This window comes from Schistocerca gregaria, chromosome 2, assembly GCF_023897955.1.
Source record: "Schistocerca gregaria isolate iqSchGreg1 chromosome 2, iqSchGreg1.2, whole genome shotgun sequence".
Taxonomy (NCBI): domain Eukaryota; kingdom Metazoa; phylum Arthropoda; class Insecta; order Orthoptera; family Acrididae; genus Schistocerca; species Schistocerca gregaria.
The window spans coordinates 540480588-540503427 of NC_064921.1; the positions used below are offsets into that span (position 1 = coordinate 540480588).

The 22840-nt window shown below is 43.2% G+C and overlaps 1 protein-coding gene across 2 annotated transcripts in view; it reads right to left on the reverse strand.

Moving 5' to 3' along the window:
• Positions 1-2624: 2624 nt before the first annotated feature.
• The window catches only part of LOC126331298 (uncharacterized), a 120591-nt gene continuing 100375 nt past the window's right edge, over positions 2625-22840 (reverse strand). For both annotated transcript variants that reach the window (XM_049996460.1, XM_049996459.1), the window contains exon 6: positions 2625-4629. In XM_049996460.1, the coding sequence (XP_049852417.1) occupies positions 4307-4629 (323 nt within the window). In that variant the 3' untranslated portion in view covers positions 2625-4306. The remainder of the gene's footprint in view (positions 4630-22840) is intronic.

Here is a 22840-nt window from a genome sequence, read left to right on the forward strand (position 1 = left end):
CATCGGTAGTAGTGTCCGATCCAAATAGGTCTGAAATGGGAATATTCCTTATCTGCACCAGTCCATATCAAATCATACGAGTCCAACAAGGGGACTTAAAACTATCCTTACCTGCAAGGCAACTTTGACATCACCACCAGGGCTACTGCCCATCATGTTCTGCAGTAAACGCACACTTATGTCCATTCAGCAGTGTGTTGAACAGAATACTGTGAGCCTATACATCTACATCTACATCTACATGACTACTCTGCAATTCACATTTAAGTGCTTGGCAGAGGGTTCATCGAACCACAATCATACTATCTCTCTACTATTCCACTCCTGAACAGCGAGCGGGAAAAACGAACACCTAAACCTTTCTGTTCGAGCTCTGATTTCTCTTATTTTATTTTGATGATCATTCCTGCCTATGTAGGTTGGGCTCAACAAAATATTTTCGCATTCGGAAGAGAAAGTTGGTGACTGAAATTTCGTAAAAAGGTCTCGCCGCGACGAAAAACGTCTATGCTGTAATGACTTTCATCCCAACTCGTGTATCATATCTGCCACACTCTCTCCCCTATAACGCGATAATACAAAACGAGCTGCCCTTTTTTGCACCCTTTCGATGTCCTCCGTCAATCCCACCTGGTAAGGATCCCACACCGCGCAGCAATATTCTAACAGCAGACGAACGAGTGTAGTGTAAGCTGTCTCTTTAGTGGACTTGTTGCATCTGCTAAGTGTCCTGCCAATGAAACGCAACATTTGGCTCGCCTTCCCGACAATATTATCTATGTGGTCCTTCCAACTGAAGTTGTTCGTAATTTTAACACCCAGGTACTTAGTTGAATTGACAGCCTTGAGAATTGTACTATTTATCGAGTAATCGAATTCCAACGGATTTCTTTTGGAACTCATGTGGATCATCTCACACTTTTCGTTATTTAGCGTCAACTGCCACCTGACACACCATACAGCAATCTTTTCTAAATCGCTTTGCAGCTGATACTGGTCTTCGGATGACCTTACTAGACGGTAAATTACAGCATCATCTGCGAACAGTCTAAGAGAACTGTTCAGATTGTCAGCCAGGTCATTTATATAGATCAGGAACAGTAGAGGTCCCAGGACACTTCCCTGGGGAACACCTGATATCACTTCAGTTTTACTCGATGATTTGCCGTCTATTACTACGAACTGCGACCTTCCTGACAGGAAATCACGAATCCAGTCGCACAACTGAGATGATACCCCATAGCTCCGCAGCTTGATTAGAAGTCGCTTGTGAGGAACGGTGTCAAAAGCTTTCCGGAAATCTAGAAATACGGAATCAACTTGAGATCCCCTGTCGATAGCGGCCATTACTTCGTGCGAATAAAGAGCTAGCTGCGTTGCACAAGAGCGATGTTTTCTGAAGCCATGCTGATTACGTGTCAATAGATCGTTCGCTTCGAGGTGGTTCATAATGTTTGAATACAGTATATGCTCCAAAACCCTACTGCAAACCGACGTCAATGATATAGGTCTGTAGTTAAATGGATTACTCCTACTACCCTTCTTGAACACTGGTGCGACCTGCGCAATTTTCCAATCTGTAGGTACAGATCTATCGGTGAGCGAGCGGTTGTATATGAGTGCTAAGTAGGGAGCTATAGTATCAGCGTAATCTGAAAGGAACCTAATCGGTATACAATCTGGACCTGAAGACTTGCCCGTATCAAGCGATTTGAGTTGCTTCGCAACCCCTAAGGTATCTACTTCTAAGAAACTCATGCTAGCAGATGTTCGTGTTTCAAATTCTGGAATATTCCATTCGTCTTCCCTGGTGAAGGAATTACGGAAAACTGCGTTCAATAACTCCGCTTTAGCGGCACAGTCGTCGATAACAGTACCATCGGCACTGCGCAGCGAGGGTATTCTACTGCGTCTTGCCGCTGCATCCTCCACCGGCCGTCACATGCTGTATGATGTATGGTACAATGTCCCACCAGCCTACTCGCTATGCATATATGACACAATAGTGGCCTATGTGGCATAGGCCACATTGTGCCCCGTTTCATATGGCACTGCACTGTGCATAAGCAACATCTGGTGCTGCCACAATGTCCATGGCATCTGAATACATCTCCAGTGATTGTAATACATAATGGTAGGGCTTAAAGTGCTGTTCTGTGTGAATATCTCATTTTTCCCAAAAATGTGGGTTATGCCACTATTGCACTGATAGCCTCATATTTGTGAGAAACAGGGTTCTAAGCATACACATGTATTAAGAGTTAATACTGAAATAGACTGGATGCTTGACCTAACACATCTACCTACCTCCTATCAAGTCTGAGATTAAACAACTGGTGTAAAAGAAACACCCCCCCCCCCCTCCCCTTCATATCTCCCATTAAATAGAAACAATTTAATGAATTTACAATGGACTCAATATTGTTATTTAGTGTGTTTTGTATATTTCTGTACACTCTTCGCTAAACAATTGCAATTAGGAAATGGACACAAACCAGGTTTTGATTTTTTTTAAGACTTCATATTCAATATCAGAAAAGGGTTTAGTCGCCAAAAACATTTGAGAACTGTCGGGTTACAGGATTTAAGGGACATTTACATGGCAATTCATCTTCCCATCGCAATTTTCGTAGCCAATTCTGTACTTTATTATCCAAAATGTTCTTCATATATTTCTCAGATGAGTAATAAAACAGGTCACACAGTGTTTAAAAATATCAGCACTATAGTTTAAGCATTTATACAATGAACAAAATTACTATTTTCTCTCTTCTTTTTTTCCAGCAAGATTGAAGATTACAAAAGAAATATGCAAAAGTATTCAGAAAACTAACATGTAAAAGGCAACTGAAGAAAAGTCAGCCAACAATCAAATTAAATAAAACACAGAACAATAATAAGGAATAAATGCAATTCAATGAGGAGCCCTTAATAATGAATACGCGAATAGTGCGGCAAATTTTTTAAATGTTGTTTCACATTGCAGAAACTTCAATGTCCTGAGAGTTCTCACAAGTGTGCTATCCCAATCATTAAATCCAATGGCATTATTTGCCTTCTTGAATTAAAGATAAAAAAAAATTGAAAGTAAAAAAATGTGATTGACCGGTCACATCCTATCACAGTCCACAACAACATGGGAACTTATTTAGTGAACCACCAATTGTTAACAATTGAACAATGTAGTCCCAAACTGTTACCAAATTAGTTAACATTTTGAAAAATATTATGAAAAATTGAAATGATTTGTTCAATTAGTGACATGTACATTCTTAACACTATCCCATACCTTATTTGTGTATCACAGATGTAGTACTTTCCATTTAAGAATTTTGTACTGTGTTGGTAAAACATGACAGTACAGCTGGCATCTACAGAAGAAGACAATCTCTGATGCTAAATGTATTACAACATAAAACCATCACACTGAAATTTCTGTTGTGTTACATCTAATGCTTTTCACATTTTCTGGTAAATGTGAATTGTGGCCAAGAATGAACTAAACAATCAGATCATCTATCCTCAGATGTAAATTGGAACACAGAAATTTCAGTACCATATTTTTGTTATTAATATATAATTATGTACTTTCTTTAAATGAAATTCAGGAATATTAAGTGACTCAGGGATAAGAAAGAGACAAGTTTCAAGCACAAAGAGGAGACAGGGTTCCTTCTGAAAAAGTACAAGCTGTGTTTATTCGACTCTAGCATCAAAATTTAAACAGGACATTCTATATATGATGTTTCCCTTGAAACTGTTGTTATATAATTTCAGTTGTGATTTCCTACTATCTGTCAATATTAAGTGCAAGGGTTTTTTTTCAGCTAAGGAGAGCTTGAATGTCAACAAGTGGAATGCAGACTACTGGTAGCTCATTCTAACTATTCTGAGTTTAGCTATCTCAGTAGTTTACAGGCCCTTGTTGCATGTGTGGACTAAATTAAAATAAAATGTTTAAATCAAATGGCATCTCCCAGGCAGACTTTCAAATTCTGTTAAATGTGTTTGGTATTTCTGTCAAAACAAATCTCTGAATGTAAGAAAATTCCAGAAATAACTTTACTTGTACATAAACAGGCTTTGCAAACAGGTCCATTGAGGAAATGGATTTCAAATTATGATGACAAAGCCATCGCTAATGAGCTAGCTATGAAATGACAATCATGTTAAGAACACAATATTGCTTTTGCTAATTACAACAATAAGAAACAGATATACTGTTGACCAGTAGGCTTCTGTACAAAATGGCACTTGATATATAACACTGTTTCTAACTACACACTCATCACTAAACAAAAATTTATTACAAGCACACCACTCTGTAATTACTAAATCTCTGATTTAGTGTTTGAACTGTGTTTGCTGGATGTACAATCCTCCTTTTATCCATGTTACATTCATTATGTCTGTGAATCAGTTGGGGAAAGTCTGAACTTGATACAAGTACTGGTAATGAGTCATTTGTACCTGTCTGTCTGACATTTTCATTTGACACATATACACCATCATCATTAGTAACTTTTCCTAAAGATGGATTTCGAAATATATAGCCATTAACCGTTGTTTGTGGAGGTACAGTTAAGGCTTCTGATGGCTTGAAACCCAGTGGGATGGAACCATTTTCAACTGTGAACAGAAAGAAATATTTTTACGTATATAAATAGCGCACTTTAGTATTACAAAACTTAAACTGATCACAATCTCAATGCACTTTTGTTTTTATCAGACTACTTCTATATTGTTTATATAAACAGTGATACAAAAATTACACAGTCAATTACTCAATAAGAAGACTATATAGCCGTTATACCAACTCTGGATCAGTTTCCCCAAATTTAAGTACAGTACAAACAGTTGGAAATATCAGCTTCTCAGTTTTTTCACCAATAAACCACACATATGCCTTATCCTGTGGTCATTTAGTACGCAAAAGTATCCATTGTCTAATTAAGCATTGTGCAATGTGTACTTCCAAAACCATTTCCGACAGAATGACTGAAGGACAACTGATTGCCTGGAATATAATCCTAAAGTTTATATACAGAGCCCTGTTCATTGCACTTATAGTCGTCTGTAAACTGACCTTTTCTGAAATTTTTCTGCTGTTTAAATTGTGTTGCCTACTTCATTTAAATGACATTATTGAATGAATTTGCTTAGTTATTAGCTTTGTTCAGGTAATGAAAACACCTACTTTTGTCGCAAACTTCCACCAAACAGATTTTTCTGATAAAATATTGATGTCAATAGTCAAATCATGATCATCTGTAACAATCTGCGATCCTTACAGAGTTTGATTAATGGAAGAAAGAGAACAAATTAAAACAGCTCTCTGCGATTCATCATGGATTTGTTTAGCTACAATTAGCGTGCTATCGAAATGCTAAACAAACTGCAGTGAGAGACACTTGCAAGAGAGATGGTGCGCATCACAGTGATCCTTATTCACAAAATTCCGAGACCATGTTCCAAACTGACTCAAGAAACACAATCTCTCAAAATGACTAAGATGTTAAAATTAAGGTCCTTCCTAAGGAGTACTGACAGTCAATCTTCTTGAGTGCCATCTGTGACAGGGACAGTGGGGAAGGAGTGTGGGAAGGGGGAGGGGAGGATTGATACATAGGGTATGACGTTCAGCATGCAACACACAGTGGCTTGCAGAATAAGAATACAAATATAGAACAGTTGTTTTAAAAGTCAATTTTATAAAAGCAAATCTGTAGAAACTGTTTGCTTACTTCTAAGATTTCTTTCATTGCAATGATGATGATTTCACATACTTCATTTTTTTGCAATTCCCTATATCTACTTCCACATTGCTGTCACATGTGCGAAGCTCACACACGCTCATGAAATTCGGATAGCTACAGAACCAGATACGAATATTGGTGCTCAAGTGGTACTTAGTGTAATTCATGTGACAGGCCTGCAGATGATGTGACTAAAATGTCAAAGCTGGTTGCCTATAAAACAATATCAAAATAATAGCTGTTGGTACAGTATTATTACATTTCATACACCAGCTGCTGTCCCATGCTACTGAGTCCAAGACAGAGTCATATTTACTTCCATATTTAGTTCTGAAAATAAAATACATCATGCTTGAGACTCATTTTTTCATCCCTATGTCACTGGCACTAGATACTCTCAATATAAAAGTTATTTCAACTTCTTATGCACGAGACAAACTACACATTACATTTGCATGCTTGCCACCATTAACAGATGAAAAATGCAGTGCAACACCTACCAAACATGGTTTGTGTAGCAAAAGGCACTTTATATTATCATTATGTCTTAAACTTCTCAAATACTAAGTTACATATAATGGCCAGATACAAACATTTGAGTATGTCTGTAGCATATACTTCAATACACACTTTAAATCGCTTTCCCTAAAGAAACTGGGTTATCAGTATTTCCGTGCCATAATGGTTGCCAGATAGACACACTTTTACTTGTGGAAATATTGTGTGTGTGTGTGTGTGTGTGTGTGTGTGTAAATAATGGTTACTTGGACAATAGTTTGCTTTTCATGTTGTCTCAAATTGGCAATCAGCTTAAGTGAACACTAGTTTTTCTCATTGATATGATTGACACTCATTAACATTTAAGTAGGTTGGTTGGTTTAATAAGGTGGGGGGTGATGGGGAGGTAAGGGGCCCAACTGTGGGATCATCTACATCTACATCTACATCTAATCTACAGCTACATTTATACTCCGCAAGCCACCCAACGGGATGTGGCGAAGGGCACTTTACATGCCACTGTCATTACTTCCCTTTTCTGTTCCAGTAGCATATGGTTCGTGGGAAAAACGACTGTCTGAAAGCCTCCGTGTGCACTCGAATCTCTCTAATTTTCCATTCGTGGTCTCCTCGGGAGGTATAAGCAGGGGGAAGCAATCTATTCGATACCTCATCCAGAAACGCACCCTCTTGAAACCTGGCGAGCAAGCTACACCGCGATGCAGAGCGCCTCTCTTGCAGAGTCTACCACCTGAGTTTGCTAAAAATCTCCGTAACGCTAGCACGATTACCAAATAACCCTGTGACGAAATGCGCCACTCTTCTTTGGATCTTCTCTATCTCCTCTGTCAACCCGATCTGGTACAGATCCCACACTGATGAGCAATACTCAAGTATAGGTCGAACGAGTGTTTTGTAAGCCGCCACCTTTGTTGATGGACTACATTTTCTAAGGACTCTCCCAATGAATCTCAAATCTCATATAATCATACAATAAAGGATCCTCCTTTCTATGTATTCGCAATACATTACATTTGTCTACGTTAAGGGTCAGTTGCCATCCCTGCACCAAGTGCCTATCCGCTGCAGATCTTCCTGCATTTTGCTACAATTTTCTAATGCTGCAACTTCTCTGTATACTACAGCATCATCCGCGAAAAGTCGCATGGAACTTCCGACACTATCTACTAGGTCATTTATATATATTGTGAAAAGCAATGGTCCCATAACTCTCCCCTGTGGCATGCCAGAGGTTACTTTAGCGTCTGTAGATGTCTCTCCATTTATAACAACATGCTGTGTTCTGTTTGCTAAAAACTCTTCAATCCAGCCACACAGCTGGTCTGATATTCCATAGGCTCTTACTTTGTTTATCAGGCGACAGTGCAGAACTGTATGTAATGCCTTCCGGAAGTCGAGGAAAATAGCATCTACCTGGGAGCCTGTATCTAATATTTTCTGTGTCTCATGAACAAATAAAGTGAGCTGGGTCTCACACGATCGCTGTTTCCGGAATCCATGTTGATTCCTACAGAGTAGATTCTGGGTTACGAAAAACGACATGACACTCGAGCAAAAAACGTGTTCTAAAATTCTACAAGAGATCGACATCAGAGATATAGGTCGATAGTTTTGTGCATCTGCTCGACGACTTATCTTGAAGACTGGGACTACCTGTGCTCTTTTCCACTCATTTGGAACCTTCCGTTCCTCTAGAGACTTGCGGTACACGGCTGTTAGAAGGGGGGCAAGTTCTTTCGCATACTCTATGTAGAATCGAATTGGTATCCCGTCAGGTCCAGTGGACTTTCCTCTGTTGAGTGATTCCAGTTGCTTTTCTATTCCTTGGACACTTATTTCAATGTCAGCCATTTTTTTCATTTGTGCGAGGATTTAGAGACGGAACTGCATTGTGATCTTCCTCTGTGAAACAGCTTTGGAAAAAGGTGTTTAGTATTTCAGCTTTACGCGTGTCATCCTCTGTTTCAATGCCATCATCTCGGAGTGTCTGGATATGCTGTTTCGAGCCACTTACTGATTTAACGTAAGACCAGAACTTCCTAGGATTTTCTGTCAAGTCGGTACATAGAATTTTACTTTCAAATTCACTGAACGCTTCATGCATAGCCCTCCTCATGCTAACTTTGACATCGTTTAGCTTCTGTTTGCCTGAGAGGTTTTGGCTGCGATTAAACTTGGAGTGTAGCTCTCTTTGCTTTCACAGCAGTTTCCTAACTTCGTTGTTGAACCACGATGAGTTTGTCCCGTCCCTCACAGTTTTACTCGGCACGTACCTGTCTAAAACACATTTTACAATTGCCTTGAACTTTTTCCATAAATACTCAACATTGTCAGTGTCAGAAAAGAAATGTCCGTTTTCATCTGTTAGGTAGTCTGAAATTTGCCTTCTATTACTCTTGCTAAACAGATAAACCTTCCTCCCTTTTTTTATATTCCTATTAACTTCCATAATCAGGGATGCTGCAATGGCCTTATGATCACTGATTTCCTGTTCTGCACTTACAGAGTCGAAAAGTTCGGGTCTGTTTGTTATCAGTAGGGCCAAGATGTTATCTCCACGAGTCGGTTCTCTGTTTAATTGCTCGAGGTACTTTTCGGATAGTGCACTCAGTACAACGTCACTCGATGTTCTGTTCCTACCACCCGTCCTAAACATCTGAGTGTCCCAGTCTATATCTGGTAAATTGAAATCTCGGCCTAAGACTATAACATGCTGAGAAAATTTATGTGAAATGTATTCCAAATTTTCTCTCAGTTGTTCTGCCACTAATGCTGCTGAGTCGGGAAGTCGGTAAAAGGAGCCAATTATTAACCTAGCTCGGTTGTTGAGTGTAACCTCCGCCCATAATAATTCACAGGAACTATCCACTTCTACTTCACTACAGGATAAACTACGACCAACAACAACAAACACGCCACCACCGGTTGCATGCAATCTATCCTTTCTAAACACCGTTTGTGCCTTTGTAAAAATTTCGGCAGAATTTATCTCTGGCTTCAGCCAGCTTTCTGTACCTATAACGATTACAGCTTCAGTGCTTTCTATCAGCGCTTGAAGTTCCGGTACTTTACCAATGCAGCTTCGACAGTTTACAATTACAATACCGACTGCTGCTTGGTCCCCGCATGTCCTGACTTTGCCCCGCACCCTTTGAGGCTGTTGCCCTTTCTGTACTTGCCCGAGGCCATCTGACCTAAAAAACCGCCCAGTCCACGGAGTGCGTGTAGTGGACTCCTGACCTATCCAGCGGAACCCGAAACCCCTCCACCCTATGGCGCAAGTCAAGGAATCTGCAGCCCACACTGTTGCAGAACTGTCTCAGCCTCCGATTCAGACCCTCCAATTGGCTTTCTACCAAAGGTCCGCAGTCAGTCCTGTCAACGATGCAACAGATGATGAGCTCTGCTTTCATCCCACTAGCGAGACTGGCAGTCTTCACCAACTCAGATAGCCGCCAGAAGCCAGAGAGGATTTCCTCTGATCCATAGCGACACACATCATTGGTGCCTACATGAGCGACCACCTGCAGTTGGGTGCACCCTGTACCCTTCATGGCATCCGGAAGGACCCTTTACACATCTGGAATCACTCCTCCCGGTATGCACACCGAGTGCAAATTGGTTTTCTTCCCCTCTCTTGCTGCCATATCCCTAAGGGGTCCCATTACGCACCTGACGTTGGAGCTCCCAACTACCAGTAAGCCCACCCTCTGTGACAGCCCGGATCTTACAGACTGAGGGGTAACCTATGGAACAGGACAAGCAGCCATGTCTGGCTGAAGATCAGTATCAGCCTGACCAGAGCTTGAAACCGGTTCGACAGACAAACTGGAGAGGCCTTCCGTTCAGCCCTCCGGAATGTCTTTCGCCCCCTGCCATACCTCGAGACGACCTTCCACTCTACCACAGGTGAGGGATCAGCCTCAATGTGGGCAGTATCCCGGGCAGGCACAATCGTAGTCCGATCGGAGGATGCGTGGGACAAGCTGGCCGTCCCCGACAAACCCCCATCTAGACCCCCACAGTGATGCCCATTGGCAACAGCCTCAAGCTGTGGGACCGAAGCCAACACTGCCTGAAGCTGGGAGTGAAGGGATGCCAACTCAGCCTGCATCAGAAACACAGCAGTTGCAGTTCCTATCCATGCTAAAGACTGTTGTGCAAAGAACGTCTGAACTAATCTACAGAGAGCACAAACAAATCGACACAAAATTTAAATGGTCATTAAAATACAAGATTGCCTAGTAAATGCAGTAATGCTGCTACTTGCGCACTGCTGACACACTGCTCGGCGGCGGAAGGAGACTACACGATTTTACACTATTCAGGTACTAAAATGCGATGCTACATCTCTCAAATACTATAATACGCCTGAAATTTATGAATTAAACTATGCAAGTACCAAAAACACGCAAAGAAATTAAGAATTAAACTATGTAACAAATAAGTGAGCTAGGAGTATACGACTTTCTGCTGGCAGCTGCTTATCCAACAGCGGCAGGGAGCACATCTATATATGTACAATATTTACAAATTTAAGTATTGAAAGTGCACGCGCTAATCATCGGTCCCTTGTTCCCAGTAGAACAATTACCCAAGAGAAAGAAGAAAACAAAGAAGACATATGGCACAATAACAGGAAAAAGGAAGAACCAGAAGAATGGCAGGAGGACAACAAACATTACACTGGACAAAACAGGATAAGAAAAGCAGAGAGAGATGCAGAAAACGAGAAGAAGAGACTAAAAACAAGAAAGCAGATTACCATGGCTGGCTGATCATGAGAATAAAAAAGGAGAAGCCAGCCACTCTACAACACATTAAAACCTCCACCCTAAAACTCCTAGGGTGGAGGACACAGTGGGACAAAGGACATGCACTAAAACTCCGATCAAATGATAGAACCCAACCTCACAAATAAAACTAAAGCTGCCATTGAGGCATTGTTGCCCAACACCGAAGGTAAGGTGCTGGGAAAGTAAAAAGTCCACCACAGGCAGGCTAAAAGTGGGCAGTTCAGCAAGAGGTGGACGACTGTCATTTTGGAGCCACAGCGATACTGAGGTGGATCCTTACGACGGAGGAGGTAACCATGTGTGAGTCATGTATGGCCAATGGGCAGCCGACAAAGGACAACTGATACCCTGTGAGAAGCCCGCAGGGAAGACTTCCACACAGTCACAATCCCCTAATGACACCTAGTTTGATGTGCATACTGTTACACCACTCCGTCTCCCAAAGCTGAAAGACAGAACGCATGTCAGTTTCAAAGATGCCCGTCTCTAGGAGCAGTTTCTGTGTATTCTGTTTGGCCAGCCTGTCAGCTAGTTTGTTGTCTGGGATTCCCATGTGTCCTGGGGTCCACACAAACAACACTGATCAGCTGCAGAGTCAGAACAGAGAAGAAACGCCTCACCAGAACAGGAACGGATGTACTGACGTGCACGAGATATGGCCACAAGCTCTGCAGTGAATACACAGCAGCCAGCAGGCAGGGAGTGCTGTTCAATATGGGCTCTATGGACATAGGCGAAGCTAATACTACCATCGATCTTGAAAGGGGTGGGTAGTGTAAAACACACACACACACACACACACACACACACACACACACACACACGCACACACACCTTTCAGATGACCCTCGCAAACAAGAGTGACTGATTCTTCACCATTTGCTGTTCCGTAGGTGTTGCTAAGATCTTTTTCAGGGGCTTCAAAAGTTAAGGTGATAATGTCCGTTCTGCACGAGACTTATCATCATACCTCCTCTGGCTTTTCACTCAAGTGCCGGTGAAGTAGGGATCCTGGGGAAGGGGAGTGGGAAGGGTTTTCCTGTCTTTGGGGGCTATCTTCTTTTCCTCCTTAGTTCTTAGCAACCATCTCTATTTTTTTCTTTCTTATTTCTCATCTGAGTACCAGTCAGTCTTTCCCTCTTTCCATTTGCATATACTTCTATCGCTGAAGTCATTCTCATTCTCCGTGGTTTCCTACAACTTATTTCAAATAAGTAGGCCGAAAAATCAGGCTGCACGAACACACATCGACACACACAAAATTACACTTAAGATACAAGCATGAACATTACGGGCTAGCAACGTGGGTAGATGCACATATGGTTGATATACGACGGTTCTGCATCGCCCCTTTTTTCTTTTTGTCGCTCCTTATACATAGGTATAGGAATAAGAGATGGTTCTATATCACACAAGGAAGTGTGACAAATAAAGGAGAGTAGAAACTAAGGAAGAACTAATGAGCATAAGCCAGGGAGGAACTAATGGTGGTGATTATTTAGGAATGTCAGTCAAATATTTGTTCTGATGACTCGCAGGATAGTGGGACAAATATAGAATAAAGAAAGGTATGATACATTGAATTATATATTAATATGAGGTCTGCTGAAAGCATATTAAGTTGAAAAGTAGAGGAGGAATCTAGGGGATCAAATAAGGCACCAAGAAGTAAGAGAGAAGTGTGAAGTAGAATTGAATTTTGCCAGGTAATATTTAGCGACAGTATACACAAAGATGTACACTAGGGCAATGAACCAGGGAGTATACTCACAAAGGATAAAGGGGGGGGGGGGGGGGGGGGGGGAGTCACCCAGCTATTACTGAATGAAGAAAAGGGCAGATAAGCAGACTGAAGAGGGGATGATCTATACTGTGCGGGCAGGGCACCAAAAAGGGGATTGACCTGTACCATAGAATACAGGAATAAGAAAGGGGAATACGTACCAAAATGCAAGGAGGTAGTGCATCCATAGGATCAATCCTTTAGGTAAAGTTTAGGTACTGTACCTAAAGGGAAGGATAGTATCGTAACAGAAGTCATACAATTTTAGACAGATTATTCTGAAAAGTTTAGATTCTTTACGGCGACAACATTATAAGGAGTTATGAGTGTCGGAAAGAACACATTCAGTTTTTTTTCCAATTTCCTCCAGACTACAAGTTACTGTAGGAAATGAGACTTAGGTATTAAAGAAAAAACAGTTTAGAGAATTATACTAAAGAATGAGGGAATAAAAGTCTATGCCACCTGGAGTTTGTGACTGGAAATCAAAAATGTTGTCTGCATGATTCATAGATGTAAAAGTACTCACTACAACATTGGGTGAAATGCTTAGATAAGTATTGGCGAAATGAACAAAAACAAAAACAAAAAAGGGAAATCTAGGTATTAAGTACACAAGGACTAAAAGAGGTATATTGTATATCAATTTAAATATAAATTAGTGTTTCTTTTTTTTTTTGTTTTAGGGCGCAAAACTGATACGGTCATTAGTGCCCGGTCTGTGACTTAGAAAAAGGTAAAAAAACGAAACTGGAAACCATCAGCAATGGGAATGAAACTCAAAAAATTGGAGTAACTAAAAACAGAGGGAAAGCTTAAAAAACCACTATAGAAGTGGGTTGGTTGGCCCCAAAAAGAGCTTCAAATGACTGACGTCATCTCACTGGCACTAATAAACTCGAGAACGCGATTGGCTGAGCGCGTGTCATCTGCTAAAATGGAACATATATCATGCAACAGCTGTAGACGGGTGCCTAACGGAGTAAAATAGAGGCACTCAAGTAAAAGGTGTCTTACCGTCCACAGCTGAGAACAGTGGGGAGAGAGTGGGGGAGGATCGCCACTTAAAAGATGTCGATGGCTAAAAAGACAGTGTCCTATCCGGAGTCTAGTTAAAATTACCTCCTCCCGATGACGCGTTCGGGAGGAAGAGGTCCAAGCACAGGGAAGAGCTTTCATGCCCCGCAATTTATTATTGGGAAGTGTCGACCAATGTGCGTGCCATAAAAGAACAACATGATGACATAAAACACTCTGTAGATCTGCAAAGGGAATCGTGCGAATAGCTGGCCGAAGAAGAGAGAGACTGCAGCCTTGGCCGCTATATCGGCAGCCTCATTTCACCGGATACCAACGTGGCCTGGGATCCAGAGGAACACCATAGAGATGCCCGCCCCCCCCCCCCCCCCCTCCCCAAGTGGAGTAAATGTAGGCAGTCTTGAATCCGGTGGACCAGAGGGTGGACAGGGTAGAGAGCTTGGAGACTGAGGAGAGAGCTGAGAGAATCTGAACAGATAACATACTGCATCCGCTGATAGCGACGGATGTATTGGACAGCCTGGAGGACAGCGTAAAGCTCTGCAGTATAAACCGGACACTGGTCGGGAAGCCGAAATCGATTTGGGGTGTCGCCAACAATATAGGCACTCCCCACACCAAACGATGTTTTTGAGCCATCAGTGTAAATAAATGTGGCTTCCTTCATTTGTGTACATAGAGCAGCAAATGCCCGACGATAAACAAGTGAAGGGGTACCATCTTTGGGAAACTGGCAAAGGTTACAGAGCAGGCATGTCCAGGGACGGAGCCAAGGCGGCACTGTACCCCAAGTTGTCAATAAAGTTTTAGGAAAGCGGAAGGAAAGAGAATGGAGCAGTTGACGGAAGCGGATTCCCGGTGGTAGTAGGGAGGAAGGGTGGCCTGCATACCCTAAATCCAAGGAGGTGCCGAAAAAAATGTCATGGGCCGGATTTGCATGCAAGCTTAACGACTCAGAAGGACAGCTCGTCGATTGGACAGCGGAGGTACAGCAGTCTCAGCATAAAGGCTTTCCACAGGGCAGGTGTAAAAAGCTCCAGACACTAAACGTAATCCACGGTGATGGATAGAGTCGAGATGCCGAAGAATAGACGGCCGAGCAGAGGAGTAAACTATGCTTCCAGAGTCCAATTTCGACCGCACTAAGGTGCGATAGAGGCGGAGAAGGACCACTCAGTCTGCTCCCCAGGAGGTACCATTCAGGACACTGAGGGTGTTGAGGGATCGCAGACAGTGAGCTGAAAGATAGGAAATGTGGGACGACCAGCACAGTTTTCTGTCAAACATAAGACCCAAGAATTTAGCGGCGTCTGAAAATGGAAGGTTGACGGGTCCTAGATGTAAGAAATGTGGAAGAAACTCTGTACGATGCCAAAAATTAGCACAAACGGTCTTACTGGGAAAAAGCGGAAGCCTGTTTCGATGCTCCAAGAGTGAAGGCCATTGAGACATCCTTGAAGACGTCGTTCAAGAAGACTGGTCTGTTGAGAGCTGTAGTAGATCGCAAAATTGTCCACAAAGAGGGAGCCCGAGGGAGCCTTAATTGGATTTATGGCAATGGCAAACAGTACAACACTTAGCACGGAGCCCTGGGGTACCCTGTTTTCTTAGGATAAAGTACTGGAGAGAGTAGTGTTCATCCACACTCTAAATGTGCGCTCCGCCATAAATTCGCGAAGAAAAAGGGGCAGCTGACCTCGAAAGCCCCAAGAGAACAGTGTGTGGAGGAAAAATTAGTGTTGTGATAGATATTAATGCACATGATGAATATGTGTAAAATATTGTGTGCTCGAGCCAAGGGGAGGGACACGAAGAGCTTCAAAAATTTTGGGGTAAATTCTAGAAACACCTGGCTTTCCACAGTCTAGAACATCCGATATTTTAATGACAAGGGTGAGAGAGCCTTCTTACTGCGCCACACATATCTGTGTGTTCAGGAAGGACAGCTGTCACGAGAAGCCAGGAGCTGCATCACACAAGCGGCCCCAACAAGTGGTTACCAGCAGCACCTTGGAATTTATATAAAAAAAGTCAAAGAGTGTTTGTATAATGTTCCATGGTTTGTGGTGTCATCAGGATTGGTACAGAGACAGATGAAGTGTGTATTGTACAGAGGCTCTTACTCCATGCCTTGGCTCTACAAGAGGCAGAATGTATGTAATTGTATGGGTGTTTAGTCGATTCTGACATTTATCTTGGAACCAGTTTGCTTGCTGGAGTTTGTACAGAATAATTGTTACTTTGGGATGAGAGTTGAAAATATACTATTGTTGAACTGACAAGATTCTACGAGTACGATTTATTTCAAGAATAGAAAATTGGTTAATTTTATTCTCTTTAACCTGATACAGTCTACAGAGAAGAATTAAATGGTGAGAGCGACGCAGCTGATGACCTAAAGAAGAGGATCTGCTGCCCTCACAACGTATGAGTCAACTGGAAGAGACATGTGAGTCATGCAACCCAACACAGCACTGTCTCTTGTCATCCAAGAAAGTGTTAGAACCCCAGCTGGTGTTGCTCTGGCAGTGGAGAGCTTTGAGGTGCTGCCAGCACTCCTGCTTAAGTTGGCAATGGTGAGGTAGCCACGTCAATCGGGTGCTGAAAACCAGTCCTAAGAATCAATACATCTCCACTACAGTAAGTGGATCAACATTAAGGTAAAGTTCAGGTTCCGGATGAATGTTACGATGCCGACAGAAGTGCACAACACACGACTTCATGGCTGAAAACTAGAAGCCGTGGGCTAGAGCCCATGACTGCGCCTTGTGAATGGCTCCCTGGAAATGCAGAAGTCATCTGCATAAAAATAAGGGGAGACCGACGGCTCTACAGCTGCTGCTAGGCTGTTAATGGCCACTAAAAATAGAGATACACTAAATACGGAGCCCTGCAGAACACCATTGTCCTGAATATGGGGGAACTATGGGAGGCACCAACTTGGACGCGTAAAGTACAGAGTGACAAAGTTTTGGACAAAAATTGGGAGTAGGCCCTGGAAACCCCACTCACACAATGTGGCAAGGATATGATGTCCCTAGGTCGTGCCTTATGCTTTACCTATGTTAAAAAAGATGGCAACCAGGTGTTGGTGTCTGGAAAAGGCTGTTCGGATGGCACACTTGGGGGACACAAGATTATCAGTGGTAGAGTGACCCTAGCGGAAGCCGCCCTGGCATGGAGCCAGTGGCCCATGTGACTGAAGGACCCAACCCAAAACTGCTAACACACCATATGTTCCAGAAGCTTACAGAGAGTGTTGGTGAGGCTGATCGGCCGATAGCTATCCACATCAAGTGGATTTTTACCGGGTTTTAGCACCAGAATGATGGTGCTTTTCCAACACTGTGGTGGAAAGACGCCATCGCGCCAAATCCAGGTGAAAATGATGGGGAAATACTGCTTGTAGTCAGACGAGAGATGTTTAATCATCTGACTGTGGATCAGATCCAGCCCAGGAGCTGTGGCTGGGCAATGTGCAAGGGCACTGAGAAGCTCCCACTCTGTAAATGGGGCATTGTAGGGTTCACTGTGGCTTATAGTGAACAAGAGTACTTTCCTTTCCATCCGCCTTTTGAGGGTGCAAAAAGCTGGGGCTTAGTTCTCCAATGCAGAGGCTCGAGCATAGTGCTCAGCAAAGTGCTCAGCATTCGCATTTGAGTCAGTAGAGAACACACCATTGATGTTAACGCCAGGGACACCTGTTCGGGTCTGGTACCCAAAAAGACGTTCGATCTACGTCCAGATTTAGAAAGGTGACGTATGGCACCCAATGGTCGACATGTACCTCTCCCAACAGCCCCATCTTTTTATAAGCAGGCGAATGCGGGTATGGAGTCACTTAAAGTCTATTAGGTGCTCATCTACATCTACATGACTACTCTGCAATTCACATTTAAGTGCTTGGCAGAGGGTTCATCGAACCACAATCATACTATCTCTCTACTACTCCACTCCCGAACAGCGCGCGGGAAAAATGAACACCTAAACCTTTCTGTTCGAGCTCTGATTTCTCTTATTTTATTTTGATGATCATTCCTACCTATGTAGGTTGGGCTCAACAAAATATTTTCGCATTCGGAAGAGAAAGTTGGTGACTGAAATTTCGTAAAAAAGGTCTCACCACGACGAAAAACGTCTTTGCTGTAATGACTTCCATCCCAACTCGTGTATCATATCTGCCACACTCTCTCCCCTATTACGTGATAATACAAAATGAGCTGCCCTTTTTTGCACCCTTTTGATGTCCTCTGTCAATCCCACCTGGTAAGGATCCCACACCGCGCAGCAATATTCTAACAGAGGACGAATGAGTGTAGTGTAAGCTGTCTCTTTAGTGGACTTGTTGCATCTTCTAAGTGTCCTGCCAATGAAATGCAACCTTTGGCTCGCCTTCCCCACAATATTATCTATGTGGTCCTTCCAACTAAAGTTGTTCGTAATTTTAACACCCAGGTACTTAGTTGAATTGACAGCCTTGAGAATTGTACTATTTATCGAGTAATCGAATTCCAACGGATTTCTTTTGGAACGCATGTGGATCATCTCACACTTTTCGTTATTTAGCATCAACTGCCACCTGACACACCATACAGCAATCTTTTCTAAATCGCTTTGCAAATGATACTGGTCTTCGGATGACCTTACTAGACGGTAAATTACAGCATCATCTGCGAACAATCTAAGAGAACTGCTCAGATTGTCACCCTGGTCATTTATATAGATCACGAACAGCAGAGGTCCCAGGACGCTTCCCTGGGGAACACCTGATATCACTTCAGTTTTACTCGATGATTTGCCTTCTATTACTACGAACTGCGACCTTCCTGACAGGAAATCACGAATCCAGTCGCAAACTGAGACAATACCCCATAGGTCCGCAGCTTGATTAGAAGTCGCTTGTGAGGAACGGTGTCAAAAGCTTTCCAGAAATATAGAAATACAGAATCAACTTGAGATCCCCTGTCGATAGCGGCCATTACTTCGTGCGAATAAAGAGCTAGCTGCGTTGCACAAGAGCGATGTTTTCTGAAGCCATGCTGATTACGTGTCAATAGATCATTCCTTTCGAGGTGATTCATAATGTTTGAATACAGTATATGCTCTAAAACCCTACTGCAAACTGACGTCAATGATATAGGTCTGTAGTTAAATGGATTACTCCTACTACCCTTCTTAAACACTGGTGCTACCTGCGCAATTTTCCAATCTGTAGGTACAGATCTATCGGTGAGCGAGCGGTTGTATATGAGCTATAGTATCAGCGTAATCTCAAAGGAACCTAATCGGTATACAATTTGGACCTGAAGACTTGCCCGTATCAAGCGATTTGAGTTGCTTTGCAACCCCTAAGGTATCTACTTCTAAGAAACTCATGCTAGCAGATGTTCGTGTTTCAAATTCTGGAATATTCCATTCGTCTTCCCTGGTGAAGGAATTTCGGAAAACTGCGTTCAATAACTCAGCTTTAGCGGCACAGTCGTCGGTAACAGTACCATCGGCACTGCGCAACGAAGGTATTGACTGCGTCTTGCCGCTTGTGTACTTTACATACGACCAGAATTTCTTCGGATTTTCTACCAAATTTCAAAGCAATGTTTCGTTGTGGAACCTATTAAAGGCATCTCGCATCGAAGTCCGTGCCAAATTTTGCGCGTCTGTAAATTTTGGCCCATCTTCAGGATTTCGTGTTCTTCTGAACTTCGCATGCTTTTTCTGTTACCTCTGCAACAGCGTTCGGACCTTCTTTGTGTACCACGGGGGATCCGTTCCATCTCTTACCAATTTATGAGGTATGAATATCTCAATTGCTGTTGCTACTATATCTTTGAATTTGAGCCACATCTCGTCTACATTTGCATAGTCAGTTCGGAACGAATGGAAATTGTCTTTTAGGAAGGCTTCTAGTGGGACTTTATCCGCTTTTTTAAATAAAATTATTTTGCGTTTGTTTCTGATGGATTTGGAAGAAATGGTATTGAACCTAGCTACAATGACCTTGTGATCACTAATCCCTGTATCAGTCATGATGCTCTCTATCAGCTCTAGATTGATTGTGGCTAAGAGGTCAAGTGTGTTTTCGCAACCATTTACAATTCGCGTGGGTTCGTGGACTAACTGTTCGAAATAATTTTCGGAGAAAGCATTTAGGACAATCTCGGAAGATGTTTTCTGCCTACCACCGGTTTTGAACAAGTATTTTTGCCAACATACCGAGGGTAGGTTGAAGTCCCCACCAACTATAACCGTATGAGTGGGGTATTTATTTGTTACGAGACTCAAACTTTCTCTGAACTGTTCCGCAACTGTATCATCGGAGTCTGGGGGGCGGTAGAAGGAGCCAATTATTAACTTAATTCGGCTGTTAAGTATAACCTCCACCCATACCAATTTGCATGGAGTATCTACTTCGGCTTCACTACAAGATAAACCACTGACAGACACAAACACTCCACCACCAATTCTGCCTAATCTATCTTTCCTGAACACCGTCTGAGACTTCGTAAAAATTTCTGCAGAACTTATTTCAGCCTTTAGCCAGCTTTCTGTACCTATAACGATATCAGCTTCTGTGCTTTCTATTAGCGCTTGAAGCTCAGGGACTTTTCCAGCGCAACTACAACAATTTACAACTATAATTCTGACTGTTCCTTGATCCAAGCACGTCCTGTATTTGCCATGCACCCTGTGACATTGCAGCCCACTCCATCCTTTCCCGAGGCCTTCTAACCTAAAAAACCGCCCAGTCCACGCCACACAGCCTCTGCTACCCGTGTAGCCGCCAGCTGAGTGTAGTGAACTCCTGACCTATTCAGTGGAACCCGAAACCCCACCACCCTATGGTGCAAGTCAAGGAATCTGCAGCCAACACGGTCGCAAAACCGTCAGACCCTCCACCCGGCTCTGCACCAAAGGTCCGCAGTCGGTTCTGTCGACGATGTTGCAGATGGTGAGCTCTGCCTTCATCTCGTAAGCAAGACCGGCAGCCTTCACCAAATCAAATAGCCGCTGGAATCCAGAGAGAATTTCCTCAGATCCAAAGTGACACACGTCATTAGTGTCGACATGTGCCACCACCTGCAGCTGGCTGCACCGTGTGCTCTTCATGGCATCCGGAAGGACCCTTTCCACATCAGGAATGACTCCTCCCGAATGCACACTGGATTTCTTCCCCTCCTTAACTGCCGTATCCCTAAGGGGCCCCATTACGCGCCTAACATTGGAGCTCCCAACTACCAGTAAGCCCACCCTCTGCGATTGCCCGGACCTTGAAGGCTGAGAATGATCCTCTGAAACAGGGCAGGCAGCTGCATCTGGCTCAGCCAGAGACAGTGCCTGAAACCGGTTTGTCAGACTCACCGGGGAGGCTTTCTGATCAGCCTCCGGGGACGCCTTTCGCTGCCTGCCACGTCTTGGAACGACCTCCCAATCAACCACAGGCGAGGGCTCAGCCCCACTGCGGGCAGCAACCAGGGCAACCACAGCGGCAGACCGATCTGGGGACAGACGGGGCGAGGTTGACATCCCCGTGATACCCAAGTCCGGCTCCCCACAGTGGTGCCCATTGGCAACAGCCTCAAGCTGCGCGACCGAATTCAGCGCCGATTGCAGCTGTGAGCGAAGGGATGCAAAGTCAGCCCTCATCCGAACACAGCAATCGCAGTCCCTGTCCATTTTAATCGATGTTGAACAACAGTTACTGAAACACGAGTCCGTGCCTAGATAACGCAAGCAAAACATGCAAAGAATGTATCAACTAACCTGTACAAATGCCTAACGACTGCGCTACAATCTGCTGAATTTATGATTACAGTAACAAACTCGAAATTGCACCTCCTATACGAAACTCACACGCAATTTAAGTAAGAATCTACCAAGTAAACACTAAAGCGCGATGCTACAACTGTCAAATACTATAATACACCCGAAATATGAATTAAACAATGCAAGTACCCAAAAACACGCAAAGAAATTAAACTATCTAACAAATAAGCAAGCTAGGGTTATACGACTTGCTGCTGCAGTTGCTTATCCAACGGCGGCAGGGAGCACACTGGCTGTGACCAACCGACACTGGCTGTTCAAAACAAAAACAGAAGACAGACAACTACGCGAATTTACACTATTCAGGTACTAAGGCGCGATGCTACAACCCTCAAATACTATAATACGCCTGAAATATATGAATTAAACAATGCAAGTACCCAAAAACACGCAAGGAAATTAATTCAACTATCTAACAAATAAGTAAGCTAGGGGTATACGACTTGCTGCTGGCAGCTGCTTATCTAACAGCGGCAGGGAGCTCTAGGGAAGAGTGGGCTTATGTTGCTGCAGAGATCGCCGACACTCTTTAATTGCCTCAGCAACTTCCGACTACCAACAAGTGACTGTTTTTCGCTGGGGGCACCCTATAGAACAAGGGATCGAATTTTCTGCTACAGAAATTATTGTTGCAGTGACCTGCTCAATCACAACATTGATTGCACCACATGGGGGAGATTCAATGGTGACAGCAGAGGTGAAGGCTACCCAGTCTGCCTTGTTTAAAGCCCATCTGGGTAGGCATCCATGGGCATGACTCCGGGGGAGTGACAGGAAGATGGGGAATTGGTCACTACCACACAGGTCGTCATGTGCTCTCCAGTCGATAGATGGAAGAAGTCCTGGGTTGCAAATTGATAAATCAATGGCTGAGTAACTACCATGAGACATACAGAAATGTGTGGCGGTCCCAGTATTTAAGAGGCAGAGGTCGAGTTAGAACAGTAAATTTTCGGCATCTCTGTTATGGCCAGTAAGCATGGTATTACCCCACAAGGAGTTATCGACATTAAAGTCTCCCAAAAGTAGGAAAGGTTTAGGGAGTTGAGCAATCAGTACAGCCAATGTGTTCAGGGGTACTCCACCATGTGAATGAAGATACATATTGTAGACAGTAATGTCAT